This window comes from Drosophila suzukii, chromosome X, assembly GCF_043229965.1.
Source record: "Drosophila suzukii chromosome X, CBGP_Dsuzu_IsoJpt1.0, whole genome shotgun sequence".
Lineage (NCBI taxonomy): Eukaryota > Metazoa > Arthropoda > Insecta > Diptera > Drosophilidae > Drosophila > Drosophila suzukii.
In genome coordinates, this window is record NC_092084.1 from 12,456,427 (window position 1) to 12,483,427 (window position 27,001).

At 40.8% G+C, this 27,001-nt stretch overlaps 6 protein-coding genes across 8 annotated transcripts; 3 read left to right on the forward strand and 3 right to left on the reverse strand.

The window, feature by feature from the left end:
- Nucleotides 1-166: 166 nt before the first annotated feature.
- On the forward strand, nucleotides 167-2,893 carry U2af50 (U2 small nuclear riboprotein auxiliary factor 50). The gene is made up of 5 exons (XM_017069721.4): nucleotides 167-325; nucleotides 900-1,463; nucleotides 1,523-1,611; nucleotides 1,671-1,793; nucleotides 2,352-2,893. The coding sequence occupies exons 1-5, from the start codon at nucleotides 313-315 to the stop codon at nucleotides 2,811-2,813; spliced, it is 1,251 nt and encodes a 416-aa protein (XP_016925210.1). The 5' UTR covers nucleotides 167-312; the 3' UTR covers nucleotides 2,814-2,893.
- A 225-nt stretch (nucleotides 2,894-3,118) lies between these two features.
- sl (small wing phospholipase C gamma 1) lies at nucleotides 3,119-9,347 on the reverse strand. Its single transcript, XM_017069833.4, has 4 exons — nucleotides 7,737-9,347; nucleotides 6,837-7,317; nucleotides 5,910-6,757; nucleotides 3,119-5,841 (listed from the first exon to the last, which is right to left on the reverse strand). The coding sequence occupies exons 1-4, from the start codon at nucleotides 9,045-9,047 to the stop codon at nucleotides 4,771-4,773; spliced, it is 3,711 nt and encodes a 1,236-aa protein (XP_016925322.2). The 5' UTR covers nucleotides 9,048-9,347; the 3' UTR covers nucleotides 3,119-4,770.
- A 1,408-nt stretch (nucleotides 9,348-10,755) lies between these two features.
- On the reverse strand, nucleotides 10,756-17,236 carry Dsp1 (Dorsal switch protein 1). Of its 3 annotated transcripts, none has more exons than XM_017069845.4 (6): nucleotides 16,438-17,236; nucleotides 13,824-14,279; nucleotides 13,588-13,746; nucleotides 13,357-13,520; nucleotides 13,071-13,245; nucleotides 10,756-13,004 (listed from the first exon to the last, which is right to left on the reverse strand). In XM_017069845.4, exons 1-6 carry the CDS (start codon nucleotides 16,459-16,461, stop codon nucleotides 12,822-12,824), a joined length of 1,161 nt encoding a protein of 386 aa, XP_016925334.1. In that variant the 5' UTR covers nucleotides 16,462-17,236; the 3' UTR covers nucleotides 10,756-12,821. The 3 variants fall into 3 exon arrangements, with proteins under 3 accessions (XP_016925334.1, XP_016925332.1, XP_016925333.1); XM_017069843.4 differs by having other exon boundaries at nucleotides 13,824-14,303; XM_017069844.4 differs by having other exon boundaries at nucleotides 13,824-14,282; nucleotides 16,438-17,234.
- Nucleotides 17,237-19,123: 1,887 nt separating this feature from the next.
- On the forward strand, nucleotides 19,124-19,658 carry LOC108006289 (HIG1 domain family member 2A, mitochondrial). Its single transcript, XM_017069749.4, has 2 exons — nucleotides 19,124-19,357; nucleotides 19,447-19,658. The coding sequence occupies exons 1-2, from the start codon at nucleotides 19,213-19,215 to the stop codon at nucleotides 19,608-19,610; spliced, it is 309 nt and encodes a 102-aa protein (XP_016925238.1). The 5' UTR covers nucleotides 19,124-19,212; the 3' UTR covers nucleotides 19,611-19,658.
- An 826-nt stretch (nucleotides 19,659-20,484) lies between these two features.
- On the forward strand, nucleotides 20,485-23,251 carry LOC108006346 (uncharacterized). Its single transcript, XM_017069861.4, has 4 exons — nucleotides 20,485-20,577; nucleotides 21,039-21,383; nucleotides 21,449-21,761; nucleotides 22,317-23,251. The coding sequence occupies exons 2-4, from the start codon at nucleotides 21,046-21,048 to the stop codon at nucleotides 22,605-22,607; spliced, it is 942 nt and encodes a 313-aa protein (XP_016925350.1). The 5' UTR covers nucleotides 20,485-20,577; nucleotides 21,039-21,045; the 3' UTR covers nucleotides 22,608-23,251.
- On the reverse strand, nucleotides 23,241-26,907 carry CalpC (calpain C). The gene is made up of 2 exons (XM_017069860.4): nucleotides 25,869-26,907; nucleotides 23,241-24,947 (listed from the first exon to the last, which is right to left on the reverse strand). Exons 1-2 carry the CDS (start codon nucleotides 26,609-26,611, stop codon nucleotides 23,627-23,629), a joined length of 2,064 nt encoding a protein of 687 aa, XP_016925349.2. The 5' UTR covers nucleotides 26,612-26,907; the 3' UTR covers nucleotides 23,241-23,626.
- Nucleotides 26,908-27,001: the final 94 nt, after the last annotated feature.

The window sequence follows — 27,001 nt, forward strand, 5'->3', positions numbered from 1 at the left end:
TTTTTATATAAATAAAGAGATTGTATAAAATATACATACAAAATTAAATCAAAGTTATTAACTCTCGCCACCTCACAAAATAAAACCATGTCGATGGGTCGAGTATTTGAAAATGCAACCGTTCGATAAACACCCAGCATCCTGGACTCGTTCCATTCCACTGTTCTACGTTTTCACGTGTTCTGTTTTATATCGTTTCATAGACACATTTGTATTAATATACGCAATAGTGGGATACATTTTTCATCGGCATTTTATATAGTTAAAAATTGTTTTCGTTTAAAGGGATATATATTTTAATTGAATACCACAATGGGATATGATGGTGAGTTCTGCACGAAGTGCGTGTAATTGGATGGAGCGAATTCGATGCCCAAGTGTGCATAAATAGATGTATGTGGATACATACATACATATGTAAAACTGTATGATATTAAGTAAAGATATGGAAAATGTGCAATTAGATATGTATGTGCATATGTTTGATAAGGCAGAAACGCATGCTGACCTTTTTTGGGTTTTGATTTATCTGAAAATTGTGTTTTTTATGAAGTTCTGGGTACAAAAATCTTCGGTTGTTGACCGGTTGTTTTTTTTTTTTACTACCCCATGCATACATACATATATGCATGTACATATGCTTAACCAAAATGGACTTGGTTTTTGTCTTGTTTTCATTAAATAAAGTGCATTTAATAAAATGTTTGAGTGGCAAACGATATATTTTTGGTTATTTGCCGTGTGCTGTATCTTTTAGTTAGCTTGGAAAATAAATGCATATGTGTCTACATGGTGATGTACATACATATGTGCGTGCATCAGTGTGTAAGCAGCATTTTTTGGGGTTTCGAACTCATGGCGAATTTGCATTAAAACACCACATCATCTTGTCATTGCAGATCGTGAACGAGATCGCGAGAGACGCCGCCATCGTTCCCGATCCCGTGACCGCCATCGCGATCGCTCCAGGGATCGCCGCCATCACCGCAATTCGAGGCGCAAGCCCTCACTTTATTGGGATGTACCGCCACCGGGATTCGAGCACATCACCCCCATGCAGTACAAAGCCATGCAGGCGTCCGGACAAATCCCGGCCAGCGTTGTGCCGGATACGCCGCAAACGGCGGTGCCCGTGGTCGGTTCGACAATCACCCGTCAGGCGCGTCGCCTCTATGTCGGCAACATTCCGTTCGGCGTCACCGAGGAGGAGATGATGGAGTTCTTCAACCAACAGATGCATTTAGTTGGCCTCGCCCAGGCGGCCGGCAGTCCCGTCTTGGCCTGCCAAATCAATTTGGACAAGAACTTCGCTTTCCTCGAATTCCGGTCCATCGATGAGACCACCCAGGCAATGGCATTCGATGGCATCAATTTGAAGGGGCAGAGTTTAAAGATTAGGCGTCCGCATGATTACCAACCCATGCCGGGCATTACGGATACGCCGGCCATAAAGCCCGCTGTTGGTATGTTCACTTCTAACCTAGATATCATCCAGATCCAAAGTCTAATCGAGTTACTATAGTTTCCAGTGGAGTTATTTCGACAGTGGTGCCCGATTCGCCACACAAAATCTTCATTGGAGGTCTGCCAAACTATCTAAATGACGACCAGGTTGGTTTGGAAGGTTTTTAAGATTCTGTATTGTTATTAACACATACGTTTTATCCCAGGTTAAGGAACTGCTTCTGTCGTTTGGCAAGCTTCGAGCATTTAACCTCGTTAAGGACGCTGCTACTGGTCTGAGCAAAGGGTACGCCTTCTGTGAATACGTGGATCTAAGCATCACCGATCAGGTAAGGAACATGATCTATAGGGTTTAGTCTTTAATGGGTTAAGTAGTTATAAGGTAATAGAAGACAACTAACCTTAGAAATCATCTTAATGGCTGAAACTTCTTGAAAATACTGTAAATCTTCCAAAATAAAAGGGTTCTTTATCAGTATATTTGGTATTTTAATACCAAATTATGAGATCCCATATATTTAACATTACAGATAATCGCTATTCGAGGTATTATAGTTCCTAAAATAGTTCAGAGCTAGCTGGCTGATAACAAAAAAAAAAGACAGAAGGGATAAATATTTAAAAATCTTCAAAGTTAAGGCTTCTTTATTAATACAGATGTTTTCCGTTTGTGTAATTTATGAGATCCCTTATATTTATCACTATAGATAGTCAAGAAATTAAACTGAATCGGTATTATAGTTCAAGACTAGCTATCTACTATGGTTAATAACAAAAAAATAAGAATGAATGTTTCTAATACTGATATTTCAATAGTGCTTACTTGAACAGTCACATTTGTATTATAATAATCATTTCCCCCTCTTTTTTTCTTCTCCAATCCACAGTCAATTGCCGGCTTGAATGGAATGCAGCTGGGTGACAAGAAACTGATTGTCCAGCGAGCCAGCGTGGGCGCCAAGAATGCCCAGAACGCCGCCAATACCACGCAGTCCGTGATGCTGCAAGTGCCGGGACTGTCGAATGTGGTCACCTCCGGTCCGCCCACCGAGGTGCTCTGCTTGCTCAACATGGTCACGCCGGATGAGCTGCGGGACGAGGAGGAGTACGAGGACATACTGGAAGACATCAAGGAGGAGTGCACGAAGTATGGCGTCGTGCGGAGCGTGGAAATACCCCGCCCCATCGAGGGCGTGGAAGTTCCGGGTTGCGGCAAGGTCTTTGTCGAATTCAACTCTGTTCTCGACTGTCAGAAGGCACAGCAGGCCCTCACTGGAAGGAAATTCAGCGATCGCGTTGTAGTTACATCATATTTCGATCCTGACAAATACCATAGACGCGAATTCTAAATACAAGTAATTCATATTTCTCACATTCACCGATTGTCCAATAAATATCACACAATAAAAGTAACGATTTGACTACGAAAGTAACCATCAATTAGAAAGAGATAGTCGTCTCGGGGAAAAACCCATAATAAATGGCTGTTGGTAACTGTACGAAAATCATAGGGGTAGCGAAATCCCTCTAAATTATCAGTTTGAGCTGGGTAAACATTTTAAAAATGGACCGATGTTTCCTCATCTTTAATATTTCATTAAAAAACTTACGTATTTATTTTGATAGTCCCAAAAATTTAAAACACTTTATAATATATAGACAGCTAACGCCGGTAAATATTTATTTGGCATTAAATAACGTATGCATATAAGGCATTTACAAAATAATTGAAAAAGTCTATTAGATATACAGATACACTTAAAAACGGAACGTACAGCTTAAATACATTTTGGGTACATATACTAAAAACTATTGGCTTATTTTCAAAAGTGAAAATTTCCAATTCAGATCTATTGTGCATAAAGTATTATTATTTGCACGTTTTTTTTAGAATGGGAGCTGCAGAATGTTGTTCGTATATGTAGTTAAATGCAAATGCATGACAAATGATATGTATAGGGTTGTATCGATTTTCAGATTGTAAATCTGTCGATACCCATTTAAGTCCTAAATGATTAATTTTGCACTCCTAAAATCGACTAGTGCATCTTAGCGATCTTTAATATATTTAGTGTAAAAAATGCATTTAAAAGAATGACGTTTATTAGGTTAGTTTAGAATTTGTAGATATTGCAGATAAGGAGAGTCAAGACATTTTTACTATAACATTTAATCACATGGAAATTCGAAAATCGTCAAAGAATGTGATTTGATTGCTTTTGAGAAAAGTCAATTCATTTTCACAAGGATCCCTGGGTTATATTTTCATTATTTGTTGAATATGCTGGATAAAAATGTTCAAACACGAGCCTAAAACATGCGTTCACAAGTCTGAGTTAATAAACAACGTTTACATATTTCTTAAAATTGACATAAAATAAGTATTACAAATAAATTCAGTTATATTTTTAGATTATGTTGAGTCTAAAGGCACTTGTAATATAGATTTTTGACTTCAAATAATTATTCTTATTTCTGGTTTATTGCTTCTTTTTAACTTTTTGTAATATGATGACCCATTTTGAAGATGATTTGATCTTCCCATGCATTTTTGAAATGCTTTTTGAGTATTTGTGCTAGGAAAAAGGGCAGGAAATGTGTTATTTTGAGGATATTTCGCATTTGGGAAGGGTGAAATACCCTTTTTTAAGTTTGCAATATTATTAAGGTGAAAATCATGTGAAACTTTTGAAAATGAGGACAGGAAGACATGTATATGCTATGATTAATATTATTAAAATCAGTTTCGAAGTTTACTACTGATTTGTTCATTTTTATACGATATAGTATAGAAATAATCGCATGTTATCTCAACAATAATATTCAGTTCTGATAGTTATGATAAACTGTTAGTGAATTAATAAATTAGTACAAAATTTGTTTTGCATAAAAAATAGTAGTAAACAACAGTAATTTTAAAACCAAAATTAGACATATAGAGGACACTTGATAAGACGATTCAGTAGAACACACCAACATAATGAAAAAGTAAAAATTAATATGATTTTAGTTCTAGAAGTTCCCACTTTTATGATTTGTGATTTTTATAGGAATACTACTAGTATAAATCCAAATCATTAAGTTTTTGGAATCTCCCTTTTAAAACTAGTATATGAGTCAAGGGATGAGGTCATAGTTTGATGGAACAGTGCATGTATGTACAGTGTTTAACAAATTGCTGTTGCGAAAAGCTTAGCTTTCTTTCGAAGCAACAATTGTTTCCTTTTCTAAACACTAGACCCACACGTACATGCAGATTTGGAATCATTCTTTGCACTTTCAATGCTTTAGCAAATCAATAACCGCCTATGGAGAAGTGGCATTTACGATCTTGATGTTGATTAGCAGTGACGACAGTTCTAGCTCCTCGCTGAACTTGTTCCGCATAATGACACTGCGATAACCCTGGCGCACACAGGTCAGCGGATAGCAGGCCTGGGCGATGAAGTGCGTCTCCGCGAACATGTCCTCGTCCTGGACCTCAAAACGGAGGATGGCGAATTGAGGATTGCGCACGTTGAATTCACACGATTCATTCCACACCGGATTGAAGCCGTTCTCGTTGACTTTGGTGCGATACTTGATGCCCGTATCGTAGCTGGCTCCCACAATTTCCACAACAATCTGTGGATTGTTCGATTTGCCGCCACGAAACAGGTGACGTGCGGCTATCAGGCGAATGCTAACCTTCACCTCGCCAAAGCCATCGCACAGCGGATTGTTTGGATTGAAGTTATCAGACTTCATGAACGCCGGCTTCAAGATATAGCCACATTGCCCATTGTTCCGGAACTTGGCCTGATTCAGCTGCATGGCCTTGTCGCCCGTCTGGTAATTTAGTGCGATCATCTGTGATCCAATATTCCAGAAGGGCATCGGGTTAAAGTTCGACGAGTCCAGGCGCTGACCCTTTGGGTACACACGACTTATCTGATTGCGATGGTACAACAGGAATAACTGTGTGTTCTGCTGGAAGAATTGCTTCTCCGCCTTGGTTTCCGGAAAGCTGGACATCTCCTGGAAGATCCACGAGTGTTCGCGGAAGGGCACGCTGCGGAAGTAGATGATTAGGTCGGACATCTCCTTGGCCACGCGGGCAGTGCGCTCCTTTTTCCGCCGCTCCGATGCCAGCTGACTGGCAATGAGGGCCGCCTCCTGGATGGCCTTGATCCACTCGTAGGCCGTCTCCTGGTTGTCGAAGCCAATCACAAACGGATTCTGCATCGTGGGAGTTTGTATCTGCAGCTTAAAGATAATACCCGGCTCATTGGATTCGAACAACGAGGCCACAGCCCCAAATATCTCAATGGAGTCGGTGCGTCCATCGGTTCCCTCCTCGTTCAACGAGTTGTAGTCCTCCGTGGCGGAATCAATGACCTGAATGGGTGAAATGCAATAGAAAATTATAATATAAATCAGTCTCATCTTAAGTACATCGATCTCACCTTTACGTAGTTCGCCGGCAAATGTTTCTTTATCATGCCGCCGTAGTCCCCAATCCACCACATCGAGTTATCCCGCTGCACGTTCGTAATAATGGCGTGCTTGGGGAACGAGAGCTCGTCCGGTTTGTTCGCCTTGTAGCTGTAGAGGGCCTTGCAGGTGACATACTCCTCCAGGTTGGATCCCATGTAGTTGGAGGCTCCGTTGTCATCGTGACTGTGATCGCCCTGGGCACTCTCCGCCAGCGCCTGACGCAGCAGCTCCTGGGAAACCGGATGGCTGAGCTTGACATTGCGATAAAGCGGATTTCGCGTATAGTAGTTGATCAGCGAGACCAGAGACTCGAAATTCATGGTATCAATGCCGTACAGACGACCCTCCTGCATAATGCGACAATGCTTGATCTTTCGATTGATGGTGAACGAAATCACAAAGGCGTTTATGCTCTGCACCGACGGTCGTACGAGAAACGAACCGATATCCAGTCTATATAGACCCTGTTCGGCCTGCTCCTTGGTGGTGTTCGGATGGAACCACTCCTGATCCTCGTGCTTCTTTGGCTGCGGCACCGGCTCCTTCAGTATAATCGAAAACTCCGAGCTACGCAGCATGTTCTTGCGATAGTAAACAATCAGGGAGTACAGGGAATCGAACACGAAGTTCTCCACTAAATAGTATTTGATTGAACCATTTTCGTGCTTCAGTTTGATACGACAGTGATTCGGACGATTTCGCCGCCAAAAGGATAGACTGTAGTCGCCCACAAAGGTGGCCGATTCGCGTACCAAAAAGGTTCCATCGCCAAAATGTTTATACTGCTTTAGTAGATCATCCGCTTCCTTTCTGCCACCTGAAAAATACATAAAAAATACATAAATATGAAGTTTTAGAAGGTTAAGTTAAAGATATCAATGGCTAAGACTTTATACCTTCCAGTTTCCCATGAAACCAATTCTCGCCAAAGTGCAGCTCATCATTGGCCGATGTATCCTTCTGCTTTTGCTGCATATTGCTGTTCAGGGAACATGACGAGGACAGTCCAAAGTCATCGTCCTCGGAGTTTCCATTGCGTGACTCATTGATCTCCGAGGAGTAGATGAGCTCCTGATGGGTGAGGACAAACTGGTAGAGGTTCCAGGACTTATCAACCGGATCCTTGAAGTACAGCAATCCCTCCTTGAACACCTTGCGCACATTCTCGCCATCGGTCTCCCCATGAACTCCACCACCCGTTCCACTCAATGAGGATCTATGGCCAAGCGATCCGGTGCCAGAAATGCCATTGGTAATATCATCGAACTGCGGCAATTTCTTGTGCTTGAGGATTATCTTGCGGCGCAGCTGGTATGGCGACGGCAGGTGCTGCTCGTTTCGGTCACAGGGTTGCGAAAGCAGCATGTCCCCGAAGACCTGAAAGGAGGTACGGAAAATGTAAGTCAATGGTTCTTTAGTTTATATTTAAGTGTATGTATTAGGAAATTATCACGTAAATAGGAAATCATCAATGTCATTCTAAAGTCTTATCTTCCTTTAAAAAATATAAATCGCGAATTCTTCAGATCCAAATATACATGCCGCGAATTCTTTAGGTCTATGTAATATAGCATATTGCTTCGTCTTGTTTGTTTTTATCGAACTATTTCAGCAGATGTTCAATTCAGCAGCTACATTGTGCATGCAATAGCTTTAGCAATCAAGCCAAGCCATACCGAGTACCAAAAATGCACTCATTTTACGAGTGAATGATTCGAATTGCATTCATGCAGAACCCCAGTAGGTATGCAATAATGAAATTATAGCTATTTATAGGCTCGATTAGGTCAGCTCACCTCGATCAAGGCCTGCGCCATGTTGCGCTGCTGCTCCAGAGAGCAGTTCTGCTCGATGGACAGGATCACCGGATACTCTGAGGTGGTGAAGGCGTGGTCCTTGATCGTCTTGATCACGTCCATGAACTTGATCTTGGAGGTCATGGTGTGACCGTGGAAGATGTAGGGCAGGTTGTCCGGCCCATTCCAGCAGTCCAGCTCGATGCAGCGACAGCCCATGCGCAGGGCGCGGGCATAGGCCTCGCAGGAGGATTCGCTGGAGAACTGATCGCCCGTCAGGTAGGTGTTGTGCGACGAGGCGATCCAGTACGAGGACAGCGGCAGGTTCATGTCCATGAACACCGAATCGTATTTGCTGTTCCACAGGTCGTTCTGCTTGGAGAACAGAAAGTCCACGAACTCCGCGAAGGTCAGATACGGCTCCTGGCAATCCCGCTCCACATCCTGTACAAAGTCCCGAATGAAAGTGGCAATGGCGGCATTACTGATCTCACTGGAGCTCACATCGCGCTGTTCCGTCTCTAGGAAACGCTTCAGCTCCGCCGGACGCACCACCTGCTGGTCCTCCGAATAGGGAAAGTTGGCCACACCCAATCCCGCTCCGGTTAGATTGCTAGCGAAGCCAGTGGGCAGCAGAAGCTTCTGATAGAGCCGCGAGAAGTCGTCGAACTTGAGGTCATGTTTGCGCCGCACATCCTCGTTGAAGTGCTCCATGAACTTGCCGGTGGTCATCTTGCAGCTAACGCTGGCCAGGAAGAGCTTAAAGTCCTTGATGGTCACCTGCGCCGGCGACTGTTCGGTGGCCTTGGCCGAATGCGAGTTGACATTCTCGATTTGGTAGTATTCCCGCCGCAGCCAGCGGTCAATTTGCAGGGGATACGGTGCTCCCAGTGTGTCCTTGACCATGTAATGCAATCCCCTCACCCAATTCTCGGCCTCGATCTCCGACAGAGCCACCACCGAGAAGCTCTTCAGCTTGAACTGACTGCCGTGCAGGATGACGAAGCATTTGCTGGACTCAAAGCGTTGGCAATCGTCGGCGAACAGCCGAAACTCCTTGGAGTGCTTGCCCACCCGGATCTCACGAATCTCGCGCAGCTGGATGGCTCCCTCGTAGTCCGTCCTCGGCGTCTGGGTGGCCACCGTGGCCCAGATCAGCTGGCGGGTCTCGCGGATGAGCATCAGGTGGCGGCGATCCGGACGACGCTGCTTCCCATACAACTTGGTCACTATGGTTCCCCGCTCCAGCATCCCGATGGTCTGCTCCATCTCGCCCAGCAGTGGGGCACTCATCGCACTGAAGCAGCTCATCCTGCTTCTGTTGAATCCCGCTCAATCGTGTCCTCTCCTGTCGTTTCCTGTCCTTTCCTGCTGGCTGCCACAGGTTGTTCCTCGCCTCGCCTCACCAACCAATCGCCACAAACTAAACGCAATGCATGCAAACTGTGGACTCCAGCGTGTAGAACAACTAGACGCAGGTCAACTGCCCACTATCTGCCACTGGGTTGATGCACAAATCACGGGAAGTGGACCGTAAAACCCACTTTAACAATGCAATATTTATAAAAAGTACCCAAAAAATACCACAAAAGCAGATAAGATAAGCCAGCTGCTGGGGGAACTGCCAGTGTTGCCAGCTGCAATTGCACAGAAATATACTAAAAGCGAAGAAAACTCGGATATGGTATTCCCACTGCGCTGTTTTTTTTAATTTGGGCCAGCTGTTCGACAGCTGTTTTACATAAATTTATATTTTATAGAGCGTTTAGAAAATTTATAACTATAGATTTCGAATTGTTCCCAATGTAAACTTTTGGTTGGATTTTTTGAGTTCCCATTGTTTTTAGATAAATGTATAATCTTAGGATGCTGTCATTAAAAGACTTCAAGACTTCAAGATCTCAAAATCAAATGAACTCCAGAATGTAAAAGCATTTAACTAGTTGTGTATGCCATTCGTTTTATTATAGTATAAATTTAGTGTAATTTAAGTGAAATACAAAACCGTAGTTCGAAAATTCAAGTATGTATGGAATTAAACTTTTAAAAGCCGGTCACACTCGAAAGATAAACTTTTTCTTTACTGATTTGAATTTAAATCGATGTGGGTTCTAATGGATTTCAAGTAATAGGTTTGTGAATATTACAAATATAAAAAAAAGGCATACAAACCAGACTAAATATGTCAAAATCACTTAACTTACCTTGTAATATTAAATATAATTGAATTCAACAAGATATTTATTGATTGCTAGATCTTGAAACCAAACAAAGTGATTGTTTTGCTTTTATATTTTAAGTATCTTTACAAATTAAAAGAAAACATCTGAATAAAGATTAGGCAAATGTTGATTGTTATCGGATTATCAAAGGCAATACAATGGTTCCCAAGTATTTAGAGCGCCCGACCTAAGATAGAATCAAGAGTTATCTACTTCCTAATGAAACTTAAATATGGGTTTAGTAGTTTTAGAATAATGGTACCATTCTTTTAAAATCCCCATATTCTGACTAGAGGCAAATTCTGATCTTTGTATAACTAAGCTGAAGAGAAGTGTTTACAAGAAACACTGTCGATCGAAAAAACCTAACTGATTTCTAAAATACTTGGTTAATTCCCCTTAAAAACCCTTTGGCACTACACACGCAAAACAAATGTTCTCCGATTTGCCTTTACAAGCGTACATCTAGCTAAATTAAATTTATTTCAAACTATTTTTACAGTATCATGTAAATTCTTAGGAAAAAAAACAAATACTTAGAGACTACTATATAGTATTGCTAGAGTAATTCACACATTTTAGGTATAGGAACTCGGGCGCGGTTCCTACCGAGTGTTGTGTCTATGAAATATAAAAGCTAAAGCTGTTTTATAGGGAGTTTTATTTTATTAACACAAAAGTTCGTCATCTAATATGTTGTGTATGCATGTACCAAGGAGCCAGAACTCAAAAATAATAATAATAATAAAGACAAATGGATTTGAAGAACACATCATTCCATCGGAAAAAAAAGAGTCTCATTTCTAAAAGTTTATTTTATAATAGTTTAGTTCTTATAACAAAGCGCACAGGGAACTGGAATTTTTCATAGTAATTTATTATGTGTGTGGCGATGATGATTACCGTCAATTTGTGGAAAATTAGGATTTAAAGGTTTAACCTAAACACATCTCTATGAATATAATCTCGGTGGCGAGTTATTCTCTATCAAAATGATGCTAAAAATATATATATATAAATACATACATATACAATATGTCGCACTCATAACGTGGGGAGAGCGAAGTTAGGGTTATACTATATTGTAGATAGATACGTCCTGGTTAACTGACCATCGACGCGTCCTTCGCTATAGTTTCAGCTCCTCTCTTATCACGTTATAATCTAACCACTACTTAGCTTATACATGCCATATAAAGAGAAACGGGCTTCCAACCGATGTAAATGACAAAAGCCGGAGGATCGCCTCCCTTTACATCTGCATAAACACTTTCTGTGCCTGGAACATTCATTGGGTCTTTAGGATCGACGTAAAAACTAGTTTTCACTTCGCCCCCTCAAACTTACTACGCAATTTACATTACTTTGCAGTCCCGCTGAAATCTACTCTAATATTAGGGTTGTATTTTTCTTTTTATTTGCTCTCGATTCTCGTTAATTTCTACGTAGTCTCATCTAAATAATACTTCAAATAGTATGTACATGGCCAAGTCAACAATTGTTGCAATGTCCGAGATATCGTTTTGGTTGCTCCCTGCCTCAAAACGCTGAATCTTATGATCGTGGCTATTATAATTGATGTATATATTTACAAATGAACACAAACCCAAATCTCTCCAAGGATCCTAACTCAAGAATCGCAAAACTGAACTGCTAAATGAAAGTAATTAGAATATGAAATGAACTGAAATGAGTTTCTTCCTGTTTTTTTTTTTGCTTTTAAATATTTATATATTCGTATGGTTTAGAGAGGCAAAAAATAGATAGATCGAGATATCACCCGCCACTGAGTTAAGTATTTCACATTATCACGTTTGATTGAGTTTGTTTTCTTTTCTTGTTGGGGACATATAAACTCGAACGCATTAATTGTAGTTTCATTATGGTGAATCTAACTTTAATAAATGGGAAATATGTACCAATATTTATAAATGTAGTGGTAACCTTCATAGTTGCTGAGAACGAATGACATCATGATGAATTTCTTCAATTTATAAAATAATTCTTCTTATTACGTTTAGGAGAAACTTAGCACTGAAGCACAAATAAGGTTCGCAGACAGATGAGTGTCATTTTAATCTAACCATACTTAATCGTATTCATCTTAACATAGAACTTATAAAAGGTTTCTTTGTGATTTATCTTCATAATTCATGGAAATTTGATTACTTATGTTAAAAAAAAAAATTATATATTATTTATATATATGCATTTACATATATATAATAGGTGTTTTTTAGAGGTTCCATTTCCCGATAACAATCAAATTCTCACAAAAATACCAAAAAAAATAAAAAGTAAACAATTTGTGCTTTGGTTTTTCAATCACAGAAATCTGTAGAGATTTTGCCCTCGGTTGGTTTGCAGCAAATCGCTTGAAGAAATCGCACAAGTTTCACAGAATCTCCTGAGATTTCGTGCTGTTTCGAAATACACTAGGAACAATGTTTTTATAGCCTACTTCTTCTTCAAAAAAAACCCCTCTTTTGAATGTTCAAGAGATGTCTGTGCTAGTTGGATTTTTAGCTGGACATTGGGAGTGAAAAATCCTTTCGAAAGAGACCAAGACCACTCATTTTCCATTCGAGATTCACAAGAAATCCAAGCACATCCTTAAAAATTAGAACCTTTTTCGCCCTTATTGTTAGTCTATTTTTTAATCTGAATTAAATGGTGACAATTTGTTTATGTTACCGGTAAACGGAACCTCTAAAAAGGAACACCCTTATATATATAAATATATATTCAACACACATTGGCCAACCTGAGAATAGATCGACCAACGTTATCATGTTCATCGTTCTGCATCTCCATCGTGACAACGAGCGTGTGTATAAATAGTGAAGAGTATTTACTGCTAAACCTATTGGTTCTCGTCATCATCTCCATCCCCATCGTCGTCGTCGTGCTGCTCTTCCAGCTGCTGGTGTTGCTGCTGGGCAGCGGCGGCAAGTAACGCGGCTTTCTGTGCCTGCGCCTGCATCGACGCCTGCATCGACGGTGCGGACATGGCTATTTTCCCGCTCGTCTTGTACTCGGTCATCTCCTGTAATCATAAATACAATATCTATATAAGCAAAGGTCTCTTAAAAAGTAAAATGCCAAAACCTACGCGTTCATATCGAGCCTTGTCTCGCTCTGCCATCGACTCGTACTTCTGCTTGACCTCGGGATCCACATCGGACCACTTTCTTCCCAGCTCCTTGGCAATGTCGCCCACTCCAAACTCGGGATTGAGTGCCTTCACCTTATTTCTCTCATCATTGCAGAACCAGAAGAACGCAGACCTATGTTTAAAACAAAAGATTATCATTTATTATTGCAATCCATTAATTTTCTCATTTTGGCAGTTAGTAAGTTTAAATGTTAGGATAATTGTTTTTGATCTACGAACTCACAATGAACGTTTTGGAGCATTGGGATCCTTGATTTGTTTCCTCTTCTTGCCACGGCCCACCACCGCTCCCTTGGGCGGCACATAGTTTTGCATCTCGGCCTCATATCGCTGCTTGTCCTTCTCGGCCATCTCGTGGAAACGCTTCTTCTCCTTGTCAACCATTGTCTAGGAAAATGGGAGTACGTTTTATAACAAAGCTATTCAGATTTGGGCTGGCTTTAGAAGTACTTACCTTCCACCTTTCGGCACACTTTCGTGAGAACTCGGCAAATATAACCGTCTCATCGGGATGCTTCTTTTTGTGCTCCTCTCGGCAAGTTTGTACAAAGTAGGCGTAGGCGGTCATTCGGCCTCTGGGCTTGGCATCTGCCTTGCCTCTGATCATGGGGCTCTGTAAGTTAGAAATATCGAAAAAGTATGTTTATTAGAACCCTTCTAGTGCAAATTCTTGAGATCCCCGCTACTTACCGCCACCGAGTTGATGACATTCTGTTGCTGCTGCTGCTGTTGCATCTGTTGTTGCTGCTGGTGCTGTTGCTGCTGCTGTTGTTGCTGCTGCTGCTGTTGCTGCTGCTGGTGCTGCAGTTGCGCCGCCGTATTGGCATCGACCTGGCCCTGATTGGCGGCCGAGTACCACCATTGGGAGCCCGGTACGGCGGCTGCTGCGGCTGCCTGTGCCATATTTAGACGATAGTCATAGCCTGTGGTGCCGGCTGCATTCGAGGTGGCCACCACCTGGGCCATCGTTGTGGCCGGATTGGGAAAACTGCTGGCCATTTTGTATGTGAACAGCTGTTGGGTGCCCACGCCGGCTGTGGTATTGGAGCTATTCTGGTGCGCCTGCTGTTGATTCTGCTGCACCACCACCTGGTGCTGTTGCAACTGTTGCTGTTGTACTTGTTGTTGTTGCTGAGCAGCCAGTTGCTGCTGATAGTGTTGAATTGTTTGCTGATCAATAGTTGGTTGATGGTGTTTCATTATTAGTGCATTGTTAGTGCGGTGCCAGTCGGTTTTTGTGCTTAAGCTACAATCATTTCAGTCTGGCATCGCACTAGCCACTAAGTTGGTCCTTAAGACTAGCAATTAGTGAGCATTGATGGTTGTGAGTTGTGTGGATCAGCGAGTATAGTGTTTGTAAATATATCAGGGGCAAGGGCAGGATCAACACAATAGGCAAAGTGGATGTTTCTGGGAATATGTAGTACTCTAAGTCGACTGAAATGTGTAAAACTTTGAGTTTACCATTGGAAACAACCAAAAAACGGAGAAACCTTTACGTTTGACCCCTTAATAATCGCCTTTTTAAACCAGAGACAGTCCAAAACTACCTATTATTTTGTTATGGAGACCAATAAACCTCTTTCCCAAGCTATAGAAACCAATAAAAATGTATTCACTTTATATAAAGACTTTAAGAACTCTTTTCTCAACAAGGAAAATCAATAATAAACCATCTTTTTTGTCTGTATCCCTATAAATTTAGATGACAGAAGGTTCGAATAAGATACCTAATCATTCATGGGGAAAATCGGAAATAGGAAAATGAATATACTTATTAAACAAACATAATCAATATACCATCAATATTACCTAAATACAAATACCGAAACCCTTTAAACCCCAGAATATCATAGATTACCTACTGCTTAACATTTATAATAAGCTTTTAAGGTTAGTTTGAATGAGGGCGTTATCCTTTTCATTCATTTTTCATGTAAGTAAACATGTAGATAATCGTTATACATTGTACATTGTACAAATACCGATAAATTTTTGACAAATTTACACCTGAATGCTTTCAAAAGAAAAGGCAATGGAGTGGTGTTTTCCCAATTGACGGGGGGTATTTCATTATCAAGGTTGTTACTTGATTTGTTTACAAGTTACAATTAAGTATCCAACCAGCTGATGTCGCCGGTGATAAAAAGCTTTTACATGAATCGGGCATGAAAATGCAATGGAAGTATGTACATGTTGGTGGGAAAGAGAAGAACCGGTTCCCTTTTTGTGAATCGGATCGGATTATCTTCGTTTTGATTCCGATTCCAGGGCCTAAAGCGCAGAGAACCAGGGCCTCATGAATGAACCGAAAGCATACAGTTTTTAAGCTGAAAATAGCCGTTTTCCTTGCCAATTTCAAATATTTCTGGCAATACAAATAAAAACCCTATATTATATGTATGTTACAATTTTATGTAGGGGCACATGTACATACATACATTGGTAAAAACAAATACATACATATGCTGACTGATACAAGCATGGCCAAATATTTGCACGTACATACGTATTAATATGGATTTATGCACACATGGGTGGAAAATATAGCCAATTTCGGATTACGCAAGCTGTGATTTTGGTGTTCATATTCAGGTTTTCACATAGATATGTACGTATGTATGCACGTCGTATACATTTTTTGCATATATACAAACAAACGTGCGTACATCGCATTACGCCAACATTTGGCAACGTACATTCTACATATGTATGTACATACATATGTACATATTTAAACATGAAAAAAAACAACACACAAAAATGCAACAACATTTACACAGAAGCACTTACAATTCTTACAAACGGTATAAATACATTTGTATATTTATACAAACTAATAAGAAAAATGGCGGACTTGGATGCGCACGCAAAATACAATTTTGATTGTACGGCGTCGTTTTTTGTTTGTATGCATACTTGTATGCACATATGTACACATAGGCGTGCTCCTAATGCATTTACACACAAACATACTGGGCTAACTAATTAATTAAAAACAAAAGCTAGACGCTATGTACGTATGTATGCACAATGAACATGCACCAAAATTCAAGCATGTACATATGTTAGTATGTCTCTGTGTGGGCACAAACCACAATCAGGTGCCAAAATATCCTAGTTTTTACAGTTTATATAGTTTTATTAACTATATTTAGTGGTTTGGCGGGAAAATGTTTTAGTTAAGCGAAAACGCGGCAACCCATACACATAAACGCGACTGTATATGTATGTATGCGTGTTTGTGATACATATATGTATGTGTGTTTGTGCGTTTTAAATAAAACGCCGTATACCTGCTTACCTGTATTTGATGAAAGTGTTCCATAACTGTGAATATCGGATCGAGTCCGATTGTTTTACTGGTGGATAGGCTTTATAGTTAGTCCTCCCTTCGATTTCCTTCACTTTTAGTCCTAATTAGTAACTTTCTTTCTTGCACGAAGATGTATATTGTGTGTGTGTGTGTATGTAAAACGCACACGAACGCAAGTCTTAAGCCAGTTTTTGTCTTTTTTTTTCTTTAGTTTTAATACTGTTCTACGCAGTTTGTTGTACGTCGTATTGTATTGATTATTGCACGTATGTATGCACGGCTACGAGTGTATGTATGTATGTATGTACGCTTCGAGGTACGCTACAAGCCAAAAAAAATTCGAATTTAAAAATTCGAAAATCTCCAAATTCACACTGTTCACACACGTTTTTGGTTTTGGTTTTGTTTCTTCCTTTTATTATTTATATTTTCTTTGTATTGTTTAGCGCGAAACGCTCGCGGCTTGGGCTGATTTGTTTTGTCGTTTGTTTTTAGCTTGTAAAAAATAAACAAACAGCACTGCACATACGCTTGTATCGCTTGTGTGTTCTTTTTTTTTTTTTGTTGGTATATACACTACTATACACTATACACTATACAGAGTAATTGGTATCGTATCGTATCAATGCGAATGCGATGCGGAAAATACAGAATATCAGAATATCAGAATATATGGTGTGGTATGGTATATGGTATGGTATGGTTTTGGCTTATGGCTCGGTTCGCGCGCCGCTCGCTTTATTGAAAACACACACAGAGAGTACCAACAACGAATGAAAATGAATTGAATTGCCGTCTCTGCTTACTGTGCTTCTGCTTCCAAATCTAAATGAGCGAATAAATGTGTATGCGTTGAACTGTATGCGCAATGGTGAGAGCCTCGTGTGTGTGTGCGGCGAGAGAGCGAGGGAGAGCCGTTTTCAGCCGTTTGCTGCCGTTACATACATATGTACATACACGTGGTGGAGGGAAAAGGCCTTATAAAATGTTTTTGGCTTGTTACTTTCGTACATACATACGTACACACGGGTATGTACATAAACGCTGTGCGCTCTGCCTGGGCCCTGCGTACATACTCACTCCATGGAGTGTGGGAAAAATACAAAACTGTATGTATGCACATGTACATACTTACGTACGTACGTGCAAATGGTTTTTTCGAACTACATAGATACATATGTACATAACTTACAGCTGGGGCCAGAAATGTATTTTAAACATATTTTATTTATAACAGCATGCCACATTCATCAGCATGTACATAGGCCTGTACGTATGTACCATACGAATTCTACAAAAACGATATGCATCAATGCAAACACATCGATACATAACCAGGCATATACGTATAGAACGCAAACACACGGCACATACACATCGCAGCTACCCGCTACATACACATTTTCATTTTATACCGTCTGACTGTACTTTCCTCTCTTTTTCGCTCGCTCTCGTTTCGAGAAAGAGAGGCATGTTTGAGAAAAAAAAATGCAGCCATGCCATGTGTGTGTGAGGGTATTGGTGAGGTCAGAAAAACCCAAAAAACAAATTTTGTCAATTATATTGGTCATTAAAAAAGGTTTTTTATTGTTTCGCAAATTGTTAATTGGCTTAAGCATTACATTTGTTTCTGGGCGTGAGAATTTTTTTACATCTCAAGTTTAATATTTTTTTTAGTCAGCCGCTAAAAATACCAGCCATGTTCCCGTTTCCGTAAAATGGAAGTGGTTTTTGGCCATTTTTAAAACATTTTCCATGATTATTTCCTAATTCAAAACAAAATTATTGCAAATATCAAACATATTTTGTTATATTATTTGTATTGTTAAAATTAAAAATTGTTTTTCTTTTTTGCTAAGGATGTTTATATTGTTAAACATATTTGTAGATAAAATCATGGAATTTTTATTCAAAACCATTTAACTATTCTACTGTGGGCAAAAAGTTTGGTTAATTTTTTTTTGTAAAATAAAAATTTTTTATTTATTTTTCTGAATCAATTTGGCCTATACGAGTATGTCATTAACAGTTCTGCCATCTCAAGAAAAAATAACTACCCTGAAATGTTAGGACCGCGAAGTTTAAATTGAAAATTCACCTTACTTTTTTCCAACAGTAAATGTCAATTTTTAAATAATAAAATAATAATATTATTATTTTTATTGCCTAAAGTCATAGTTATATAACATTTTTGTTATTGATATTGTGGATATAAAAAAAATGTCTGGCATTATTTTGTTAAACATATTAAATAACAAAATCATAATTTTAAAACCAAAAAAATGCTTACTATTATTAAAAAGAAATTCAAAACGTTGCATATCATTTTAAAAACAAATAATACTTTAGTACATTTTATATTTCTTAAAATTAAATTGTTTTTAAAATAAAATGGTTCCAAGCCGTTGGTGGCAGTTTGTGTTAAGTCCTGTTTACACTAGAACTAAATTATTTTGTTTTGTTGTGTCAAAACGCAATTTCTTTTGCATGTGTAGGTTGGCTGTTGTCTAATCATAATGCCAAGGAATTTATTTTTTTACTTGAACTAAAACTGCTTTTAATTAATTCGGCTGTAAACTATAGTTTTCGAACTGTTACTCGTGATTTGTAGGGTGACAAGATTTACGTCGTGAGAAATTTATCGGCTGCATAGTGTGAACGCCCCCATTTCTGTTTGTGTCACGGTGTCCATCTCTAATTCAATAATATAATTCGACTGTTGCAGCTACTGTTTTGTCAATATTTAATTGAAATATTCGCGATATGTCGAACAAAATTCAAGTCTCTCTGCCGGAGGAGGAGCTGGATTGGATCCAATTGCGCCAGGATCTGGGACCCATTGCCGAGGTCGAAACGACGAAGGAGAAGCTGCAGCGCAAGATAAAGGAGAACCCGCTGGTGCCATTGGGTGAGTTTTCTTTTGCCGCGCTGCGCCGCTCATTCAAGCGGTCTGGGTTATGTAAACAAAACATTATTTGTGCAATTGTTTATTTGCAGGATGTTTGGCCACCACAGCAGCGCTCACAGCCGGATTATACAACTTTCGCACTGGCAACCGCAAGATGTCGCAGATCATGATGCGCACTCGAATCGCCGCTCAGGGATTTACCGTTTTGGCCCTGGTTGCCGGCGTCGTCATGACTTACACTGACAAAAAATAACTAAAGCTAAATAATCTTATGACCTTAAATATATAGGCTGAATTTTGATTCGGTTTTGTTTTTTTTTAGCACATTGTTACAAAAGCTACCACCTACGGCTATTAACTTGTATAAATATTTAAATATATGTTTTCTTTTATATAGAGAGTATCTAAAAGATATGTACCTATAAATCCTACCTATGTAATGTTTCGACTTTGATATGATATGATATGTGGGCTGTGATCATAAATAGGTCTTAATAAATAACATAAATCAAATGATTTAGTTCCCTTTACTTAAACTTTAACAAAAAATATGTATTGCTTACAAAAAAGGAAATAGTACCATGTTTTGTCTCTTAGTGTTTGCGAATATACTAAACATTTAGAAAAAGGGGACGAAGGTTTAAAAATAACAAAGCTAAAGTTTTTGAGTGCTTTACCTCCTACATCCTAGATCCGAACCCAAAAAAAAAGCCCTGAAAACCTCAAATAATTCAAAAAGTCCTTTTGAAATAGGTCGCTATTAAATTTTTGACTTAGCTTCATTGCTAAAAAAAATATATTGAAATTATCTCGAGAAGTATATAATATATATGGATTAGGTAAACACTTTATTTTTATTGGGTTGAACTGGAATATTTCTGAAAAGTCCTTTAGATCATTTTTTTTAAAACATGCGAAAAGGACATTAAATAGTTTAAAAGTTAATCAACTTGATTTGCTTATATAAACAATTTTATAAGCAATGTTTTGAAAACATATACCTATGCATGTGCATCATAATCATACCTGGGTGTGTCCAAAGGCACGGGGGTAACTGTCTACGGACTTAAAGGTATTGCTAAAGCTACCGATTTTACCCATTTCGGGGGGACCTGCGCGCGCACTTCGGATGGAGAGGAGAGCCCTGTATTTGGGATAGTTACTACCACTCAGTTCTGACTGGGATTTCCTTGACACAAGTCAAGGCATTGTGTTGAAAGGTTCGAAACTGTTTTTAATATTAATTACATCAAAATAATTGCCTGTTAATGGACTGCAAAAGATTCCCTAGTGTTATGATTTAGTAAAACCCAAGTAGGGTATAGGTACTCAAAACACCAACTTTCTTTGGGATGTAATGGAATTTTCTATGGATGGTTGTGTTTGTTCTTGTGTATTGAAAAACTTTTGAGAGGGGAAAGTTAGGAACTTTAAAATATTAGATATTTTAGCATAACAGCAGTCTTATTTAGCAATATAGCCCACAAAATAAGAACGTTTTGGGCTGCAATTAGGAAATTCGTAGTTAGCAGTAGTAGCAGTAGTAGTAGTAGTAGTAGAAAACCTACCCCCAAAAACGGTGTTATGAATCTAAACACAACACAGGAACAGATACACATGAATATCCGAGCTAAGGAGTGGGTACATGGGCATTCGGCATTGATTCTTTGGATCCTTTCAGCTTTATCATGAACATAATACTTGGAAATTGTGTGGGCAGCTGTGACCAGTTGGCCGGTCCGCCACCGGATTTTATCCTATCGATGCCGCCGCCACCGCTGCCGTCCTTCCTGATCTCCAAACCGGCGACGGTGGACATCCTGGTGCCCTCCAATGAGTCCCAGCCGTGCTTCGCGGCCTTCATGTGTGGCCATGGGATGCAGCACAACGAGAGCGGCAATGCCCTAATGGAGCTGGTGAGGAGCGATTCCAAGAGTCTGGAGAACGTCTGGCTGTTCGTCTCGTCCTGCATTGGGATCTTTGTGTTTGGCTGCTTCCTGGCCCTCATCGTCATTAGATGTAGAGAGTAAGGTCATCTCTATTTTGGTCTTGTTCCTCTTTAATCCTGGTATTTCCTTTGTGTCCCATCAGTTCCTTCTTCTCGTACCATGACGCCAATATCAAGCAGACGGCCATCAATGCCCTTGGCGAGGCCACCAAATCGAATGCCTTCACATCTGGCGGAATACTGTATCCCTGCGCCACGGCCAACAGCAGGGATCTCCTCCAGAGTCAGCTGGTCAACGATAGCCGTCTCTTGTGGGCCACCCTAACGCCCCATGGTACACGGCACTTCATCATCGAGAATTCCCAGGACGGGCACTACGAGTCGGTGGACTACCGCGGAAAGTCCCATAGTCAGGTGTTCCGCGGTTACGAGAAGCACTCGCAGTCGTTTGTCAAGGTAAGGATATAAAATCTATAGATCTACCAGAAAAAAAAGAGATAGGACTTTCTTTGTTCAAAATATGTAGTATATCTTGAGGTGGGGGTTATAAGAACCATACAAGAACAACTCTAGACGATACGATGATATTTTTGTCATTTTATAATATTTGATGTTCTAAAAATGAACAATATGATACCGATTAAAATCAATATTACAAGTTTTTGGGATCAAAATAACTTTTTCTTTTATTTTTTATAACATACATTGGCTATCGTAAGGCTTGGGTCTTATAATAGACCCATACAAAAAGCAAATTGATACGATACTATGGTAACTATTTGAGATTTTATAATATTTAATGTTTGAAAGATCATAATATCATCAAAATGCTAATTAAATTCTTAAAATTTTTAGAAATTTTAAATAAAAGTTAAGTTCATAAATGATATGATATCTTTAAATTATGGTCTTCATGGTGAACCACTACGGTTTCAAAAATTAGTTTAGAAGAGCTTTGAAATAATACTTTAGTTCTCTAAACTAAACCCAAGCACTTTGTACCATTTCCAGTCCTTTGACAACAATGGCTTCGTTGACTACGACTACGAGGATCCCACGCCGTTGATGGACTCCTACCACGATGACATGGACTCGGGATACCAGGAGCCCCACGAGGTCACCGGCTCCCTGAAGCGGTCTGCACTGCGGACCACCGACTCATCGAATGACACCCCAACCAGTGGCGGATCGAGCTCCAACTACAACTCCAACCAGATCGGCAACTCCAAGTCCATTAGCCGCAAGACGACGCTGTCCCGCCGCATCAGCGATGCCTCCTCCCAAAATGGTACATCCATGTAAATGTTACGTCCATTGGGGAGCCCTTGAGTTGCGTTTTGTACATTTCAATTGGATAAGGATTACGGGGATCGGAGCAGACGGGATCTTCCCGGTCACGTTGTCCAACACAAACTACAGATGGTAGTGATTACACACGCTGATATTCTAGACTATTTTAAGAGGTGATGCACAAGTGTGGGTTGTTTTCGCGGGTCACAAGAGCAGTAAGTCCATGGAACAATTAGGAATTCGTATATCTTATCGGAATATGATATGATATAACTACGATACAACGGAATTTAAAGCGGGAACCAGAGTTACTGCATCTGTAATCGTTACCAATTTCACTATAGAGACCCACATGCACATGCAATTACTTTTTAAGCCTACTATGGATTATATCCGCTGGTGTACTATAATGCACACATAATACTCGCATCGCTCTCAATTGCTTGTACACAGACCTACACACTCCTTTTATATATATAAATACCTTAACTATACGTCAGATAATCTAACTAATCGCGCAATTCGATTCGATTTCGCTGATCGAAAAGGCCAACTATTGTATCTGCATATGGGATATAGACCTACTATACCCGTGGGAGTCCTTCCTCCCCAGTTCTGGGGAGGGATTTAATAAACATGCATAGATTTTGAAAATACTCAGAACACGTCTCGCCTTCAGCGCTCGTTTAATTGTAGCCATAAGAACAATAAATAAAATTCTCAGTAGTACATACATAAACCTGCAACCGCATTACCGATCTCGCTCATATGAAAAATGATTTGATTTAAAACTATAAGGCCAGTTTTGGATATGGTTTTAGGAAGGGTTAGCTAGGGTTAAACTAGGAAATCTTAAGATTAGGATTACAAAAAAAAAGAGAGATTAAAGATATATTGCATTGGAGAGAAGGAAACCATATAAATAGAAATCAAGCGAAACTGGTGATCGATCCTTGTAGCATCCTTATTTAAAACAAAAGAAATCTAGAGATTTCCAAAAAAAAAGATTAATCAAGAGGGATTCCATAAGTTCAGCAGCTCAGTATGCTCTTTATCCAGTCGTGCAGGTGGACCTCGATCACATTCACCTGGCTGTAGTTCTTCAGGTGGAACTGATTGAAGGCGGTGGTCAGGTGGATGACGGCGGACACGAAGTCGCTGAGCCGGAGGGTCCCGTCTTTACGGATATATCGCTGGATCAGGCAGTTCATGATGTCGGTGCTCAGCTGAAAGCCAATGTCGCAGAGGGCATCGCGCAGTCGCTCCGCCCGCAGGATGCCCGCCTTCTCCTTGGTGTACATCTTGAAGACGCCCTGCCAGGACTTCAGATTAACCATAAAGGTCTTGAACTGCTGGAAGGTGATTCTGCCACTGCCGCTCCTGTCCTGCAAGGCGATCACCTGCCGGCAAATGTCGATGTTGGCGCAACCCTTGATATAGTCATTGGGCAGACAGGCCTCTAGGAGTTCATGGAGCTCAAAGCAGTTGATGGTCTTGTTCTCATCGGCCAGCTGCATGTAGACCGGCTCATACTGGCACACGCTCTTCACCTTCTGCCCCCCACCAGAGCCTCGATCCGAGGTATCCGAGCTCTTAAGCGCCGGGAATGGATCGAGCAGTATCATGGTCTGCGTCTCCAGGCAGGAGAGCCGAAAGGAGCCGGTGCCCAGGATGCGGACCGTGAAATGGGCCTCCTCCGCCGGCTCATAGGTGGTGGGTATGAGCACATAGTGACCCGCCTCCAGGTGCGTGTGATAGCTAACGTGCCGCGTGTTTCCATAGTCCGAGTTTAGGAAGCTCACGTGGTTCTTAAAGAAGTCCTTCTGCAGGCACTCGCTGAGCATGTAGTCGCCATCCCAGTTGTACATGGTAAAGCCAATGACCTTGGGTTCCACGGCTGTGTGTTGATTGAGAGCCACCACCAGATCCTGTTGATCCTGCACCGAAATCAGCAGCTGTGGATTGATGTGGAAGGACTCATGGTTGCGACAACCACCGGCGGTGACGCCTCGCTTCCATTGACCCTGGTGCATCTTCATCTTCCAGTGCAGCGGACGACTCTTGAGCATCTCCTCGTCATTGGACGTCTCCGTGTCCAGGTACACCACCTCCATGATGGTAAAGATCTCCACAAAGTCGCAGAACGATAGCCAGAACTCGCCGGGACCCAGCTGGCGGATGAGGCGCGCCCGCTCCACCTGCGAGACCCGCTCCCACGTCTTGGATGATGGCGCCCAGTCGCCGAGGAAGTGCGTCTTCTCGCCGAACGGCTTGCTCGAGAACGTGTCTTTTAGGCACACCAGTTGTACCGAGTCGCCCATCAGGGTCTTCACCTTGTCCAGGCTGGAGAGTCTGCAAGTATCAGGTATAATATCAAGTTTAACACTGTTTTTAGGTAGGTATATAGATATTACTTGGATAGTTTTTTAAACACTTAAACTTGAATTCATAATTATATGCATTCACATAAAAATCAAGTTCTTTTCAGAAAATGTTGTCGTTTTCTTGAATCTATCAGTTCATTAAAGATCAGTCTCCCACTTTTTACGGGAGTTCTTTTTATAGCTTTGGGATAATCCCATTTGTATGATAATGATTCCATTTATATATGCTAATTTAGGAAAAATACTTTAGGAATCGCCCTTTACCCTATTTTAAAGTGCATTAATTAATTTATTTTGGTTAAGAGCTAGTTCTGTTTCTTACAGTAGTGGAAAAACTTTTCCATTTATAAATGCTAATTTTAAGACCTTACTTTACAGAACACTTTTATCATACATATGTTGTATTCGATTTGTTAAGTGCTAGTTTTGGTTAAGCGATACCTAATTAATTAATTATTGGTAAAAAATTTCTAAAAAAACGAAATATTTAATGAACCAATCTCAAAAATTACCAGGAATCAGATATATTATGTTTGGATATCAAGAAACCTCTTTAATTGGAAAAGATTTATAAGAGATTGAACATGATATTGGGTTATTAGTTATAAAGAAAATAAATCCTTTTTTAAAAGGAATTTGATTGGAAGAGATTTATACGAAACTGAACATGATATTGGGTTACCAGTCGTTAAGAAAGGAACCCATAGTTATAAAAACTCTAGAAACAATGTACTAATGTACAAATTACAAAGAATCAGATAAATTATGTGAAAATATTAAGAAACCTCTTTAAAAGGAATTTGATTGGAAAAGATTTATAAGAAACTCAACATGTTATTGGGTTACCAACTGTTAAGAAAGGAACCCCTAGCTCTACATAGTTACACACCTGTAGTTAACGTTCACCAGTATCCCGTTGGGCATGCGCTCGGCGAGATTCTTCTTGGCCACGGAGGCGCTCTTGTCCGCCAGACAGGTGACGATGCAGGTGGTGGTCAGCAGTTCCTTCAGAGTCTGCGGCCGGATGGTGTCGGCCAGAATGGGCATTTGCCGGACAACGCCACCAAGGAGATCCGTGAGTCCATCCGAACGGGTGCCGTACTTGAGGGCCTCGTAGGAGCCGTGCAACTTGGCAATGGCCTTCTCCAACAGGGCGGCCCAGAAGCAATTCGAAGCCTGTGGCTGCATGAAGGCCAGTCGACCATTGATGGTGGGCAGTCGATCGTCGACCAGGACCTCCACCCACTCGCCGCACCACCACAACCGGAAGCGAAAGACTCCGTGGGCACTGGTCAGGGTCTGATCGGCGGGCACCACCCGGTAGAAGAGATTCCTCAGGGAGCTGAGCAGCCCCAGGCAGGAGACCAGCCAGCGATCACCCATTTTACCAGGCACCACATCGAATTCGGCCGTCTCGTTGAGAAACACCGGTGGAGATACAGGTTGAGATCCCGATCCGGATACAGTTCCCGATCCATTGTCGGCCAGATCCATGATACGTTTCCATTGGAAGGTGAACGGAGGCGTTTGGTAATAGAAGACGGACGATTGAACAGCGGGGAAATCGGGGTCTTCCCACAGCACGTTCTTCGCCCTGCAATCGCTCAGTATGCGCTCGTATTTGGATGCCATTATCTTGGCGTATGTATCGTATTCACATCACTCCCGATTCCGATCCCAATCTCGATTCCGTTGCCGAGTACCGCTCTTGAGATCCTGATCCCGATCCTGATCTTTTCTTGAAATCGTATTGCGATTTGCCTTTGTCTCCGCCCCTTGTAACCGAAGTGAAAGTTAACGAGCTGCATGAAATATACAATGCCAACTAGCTGGGCTAAGTCTAGCTTCGAGTCCGAACCGGTTCGGTTCGGTTCATCTGGGGGAACCGTTTTAATTGGGCCCCCAAACGGAATTCCCTCTCAGAGACCGATTCCGAATGGTACTAGTTCCAAATTGGGTCGTTGCGCATGCGCAATTGAAATTCAGCTCAGCGATACATCAATTATGTGTTATTATTATTTA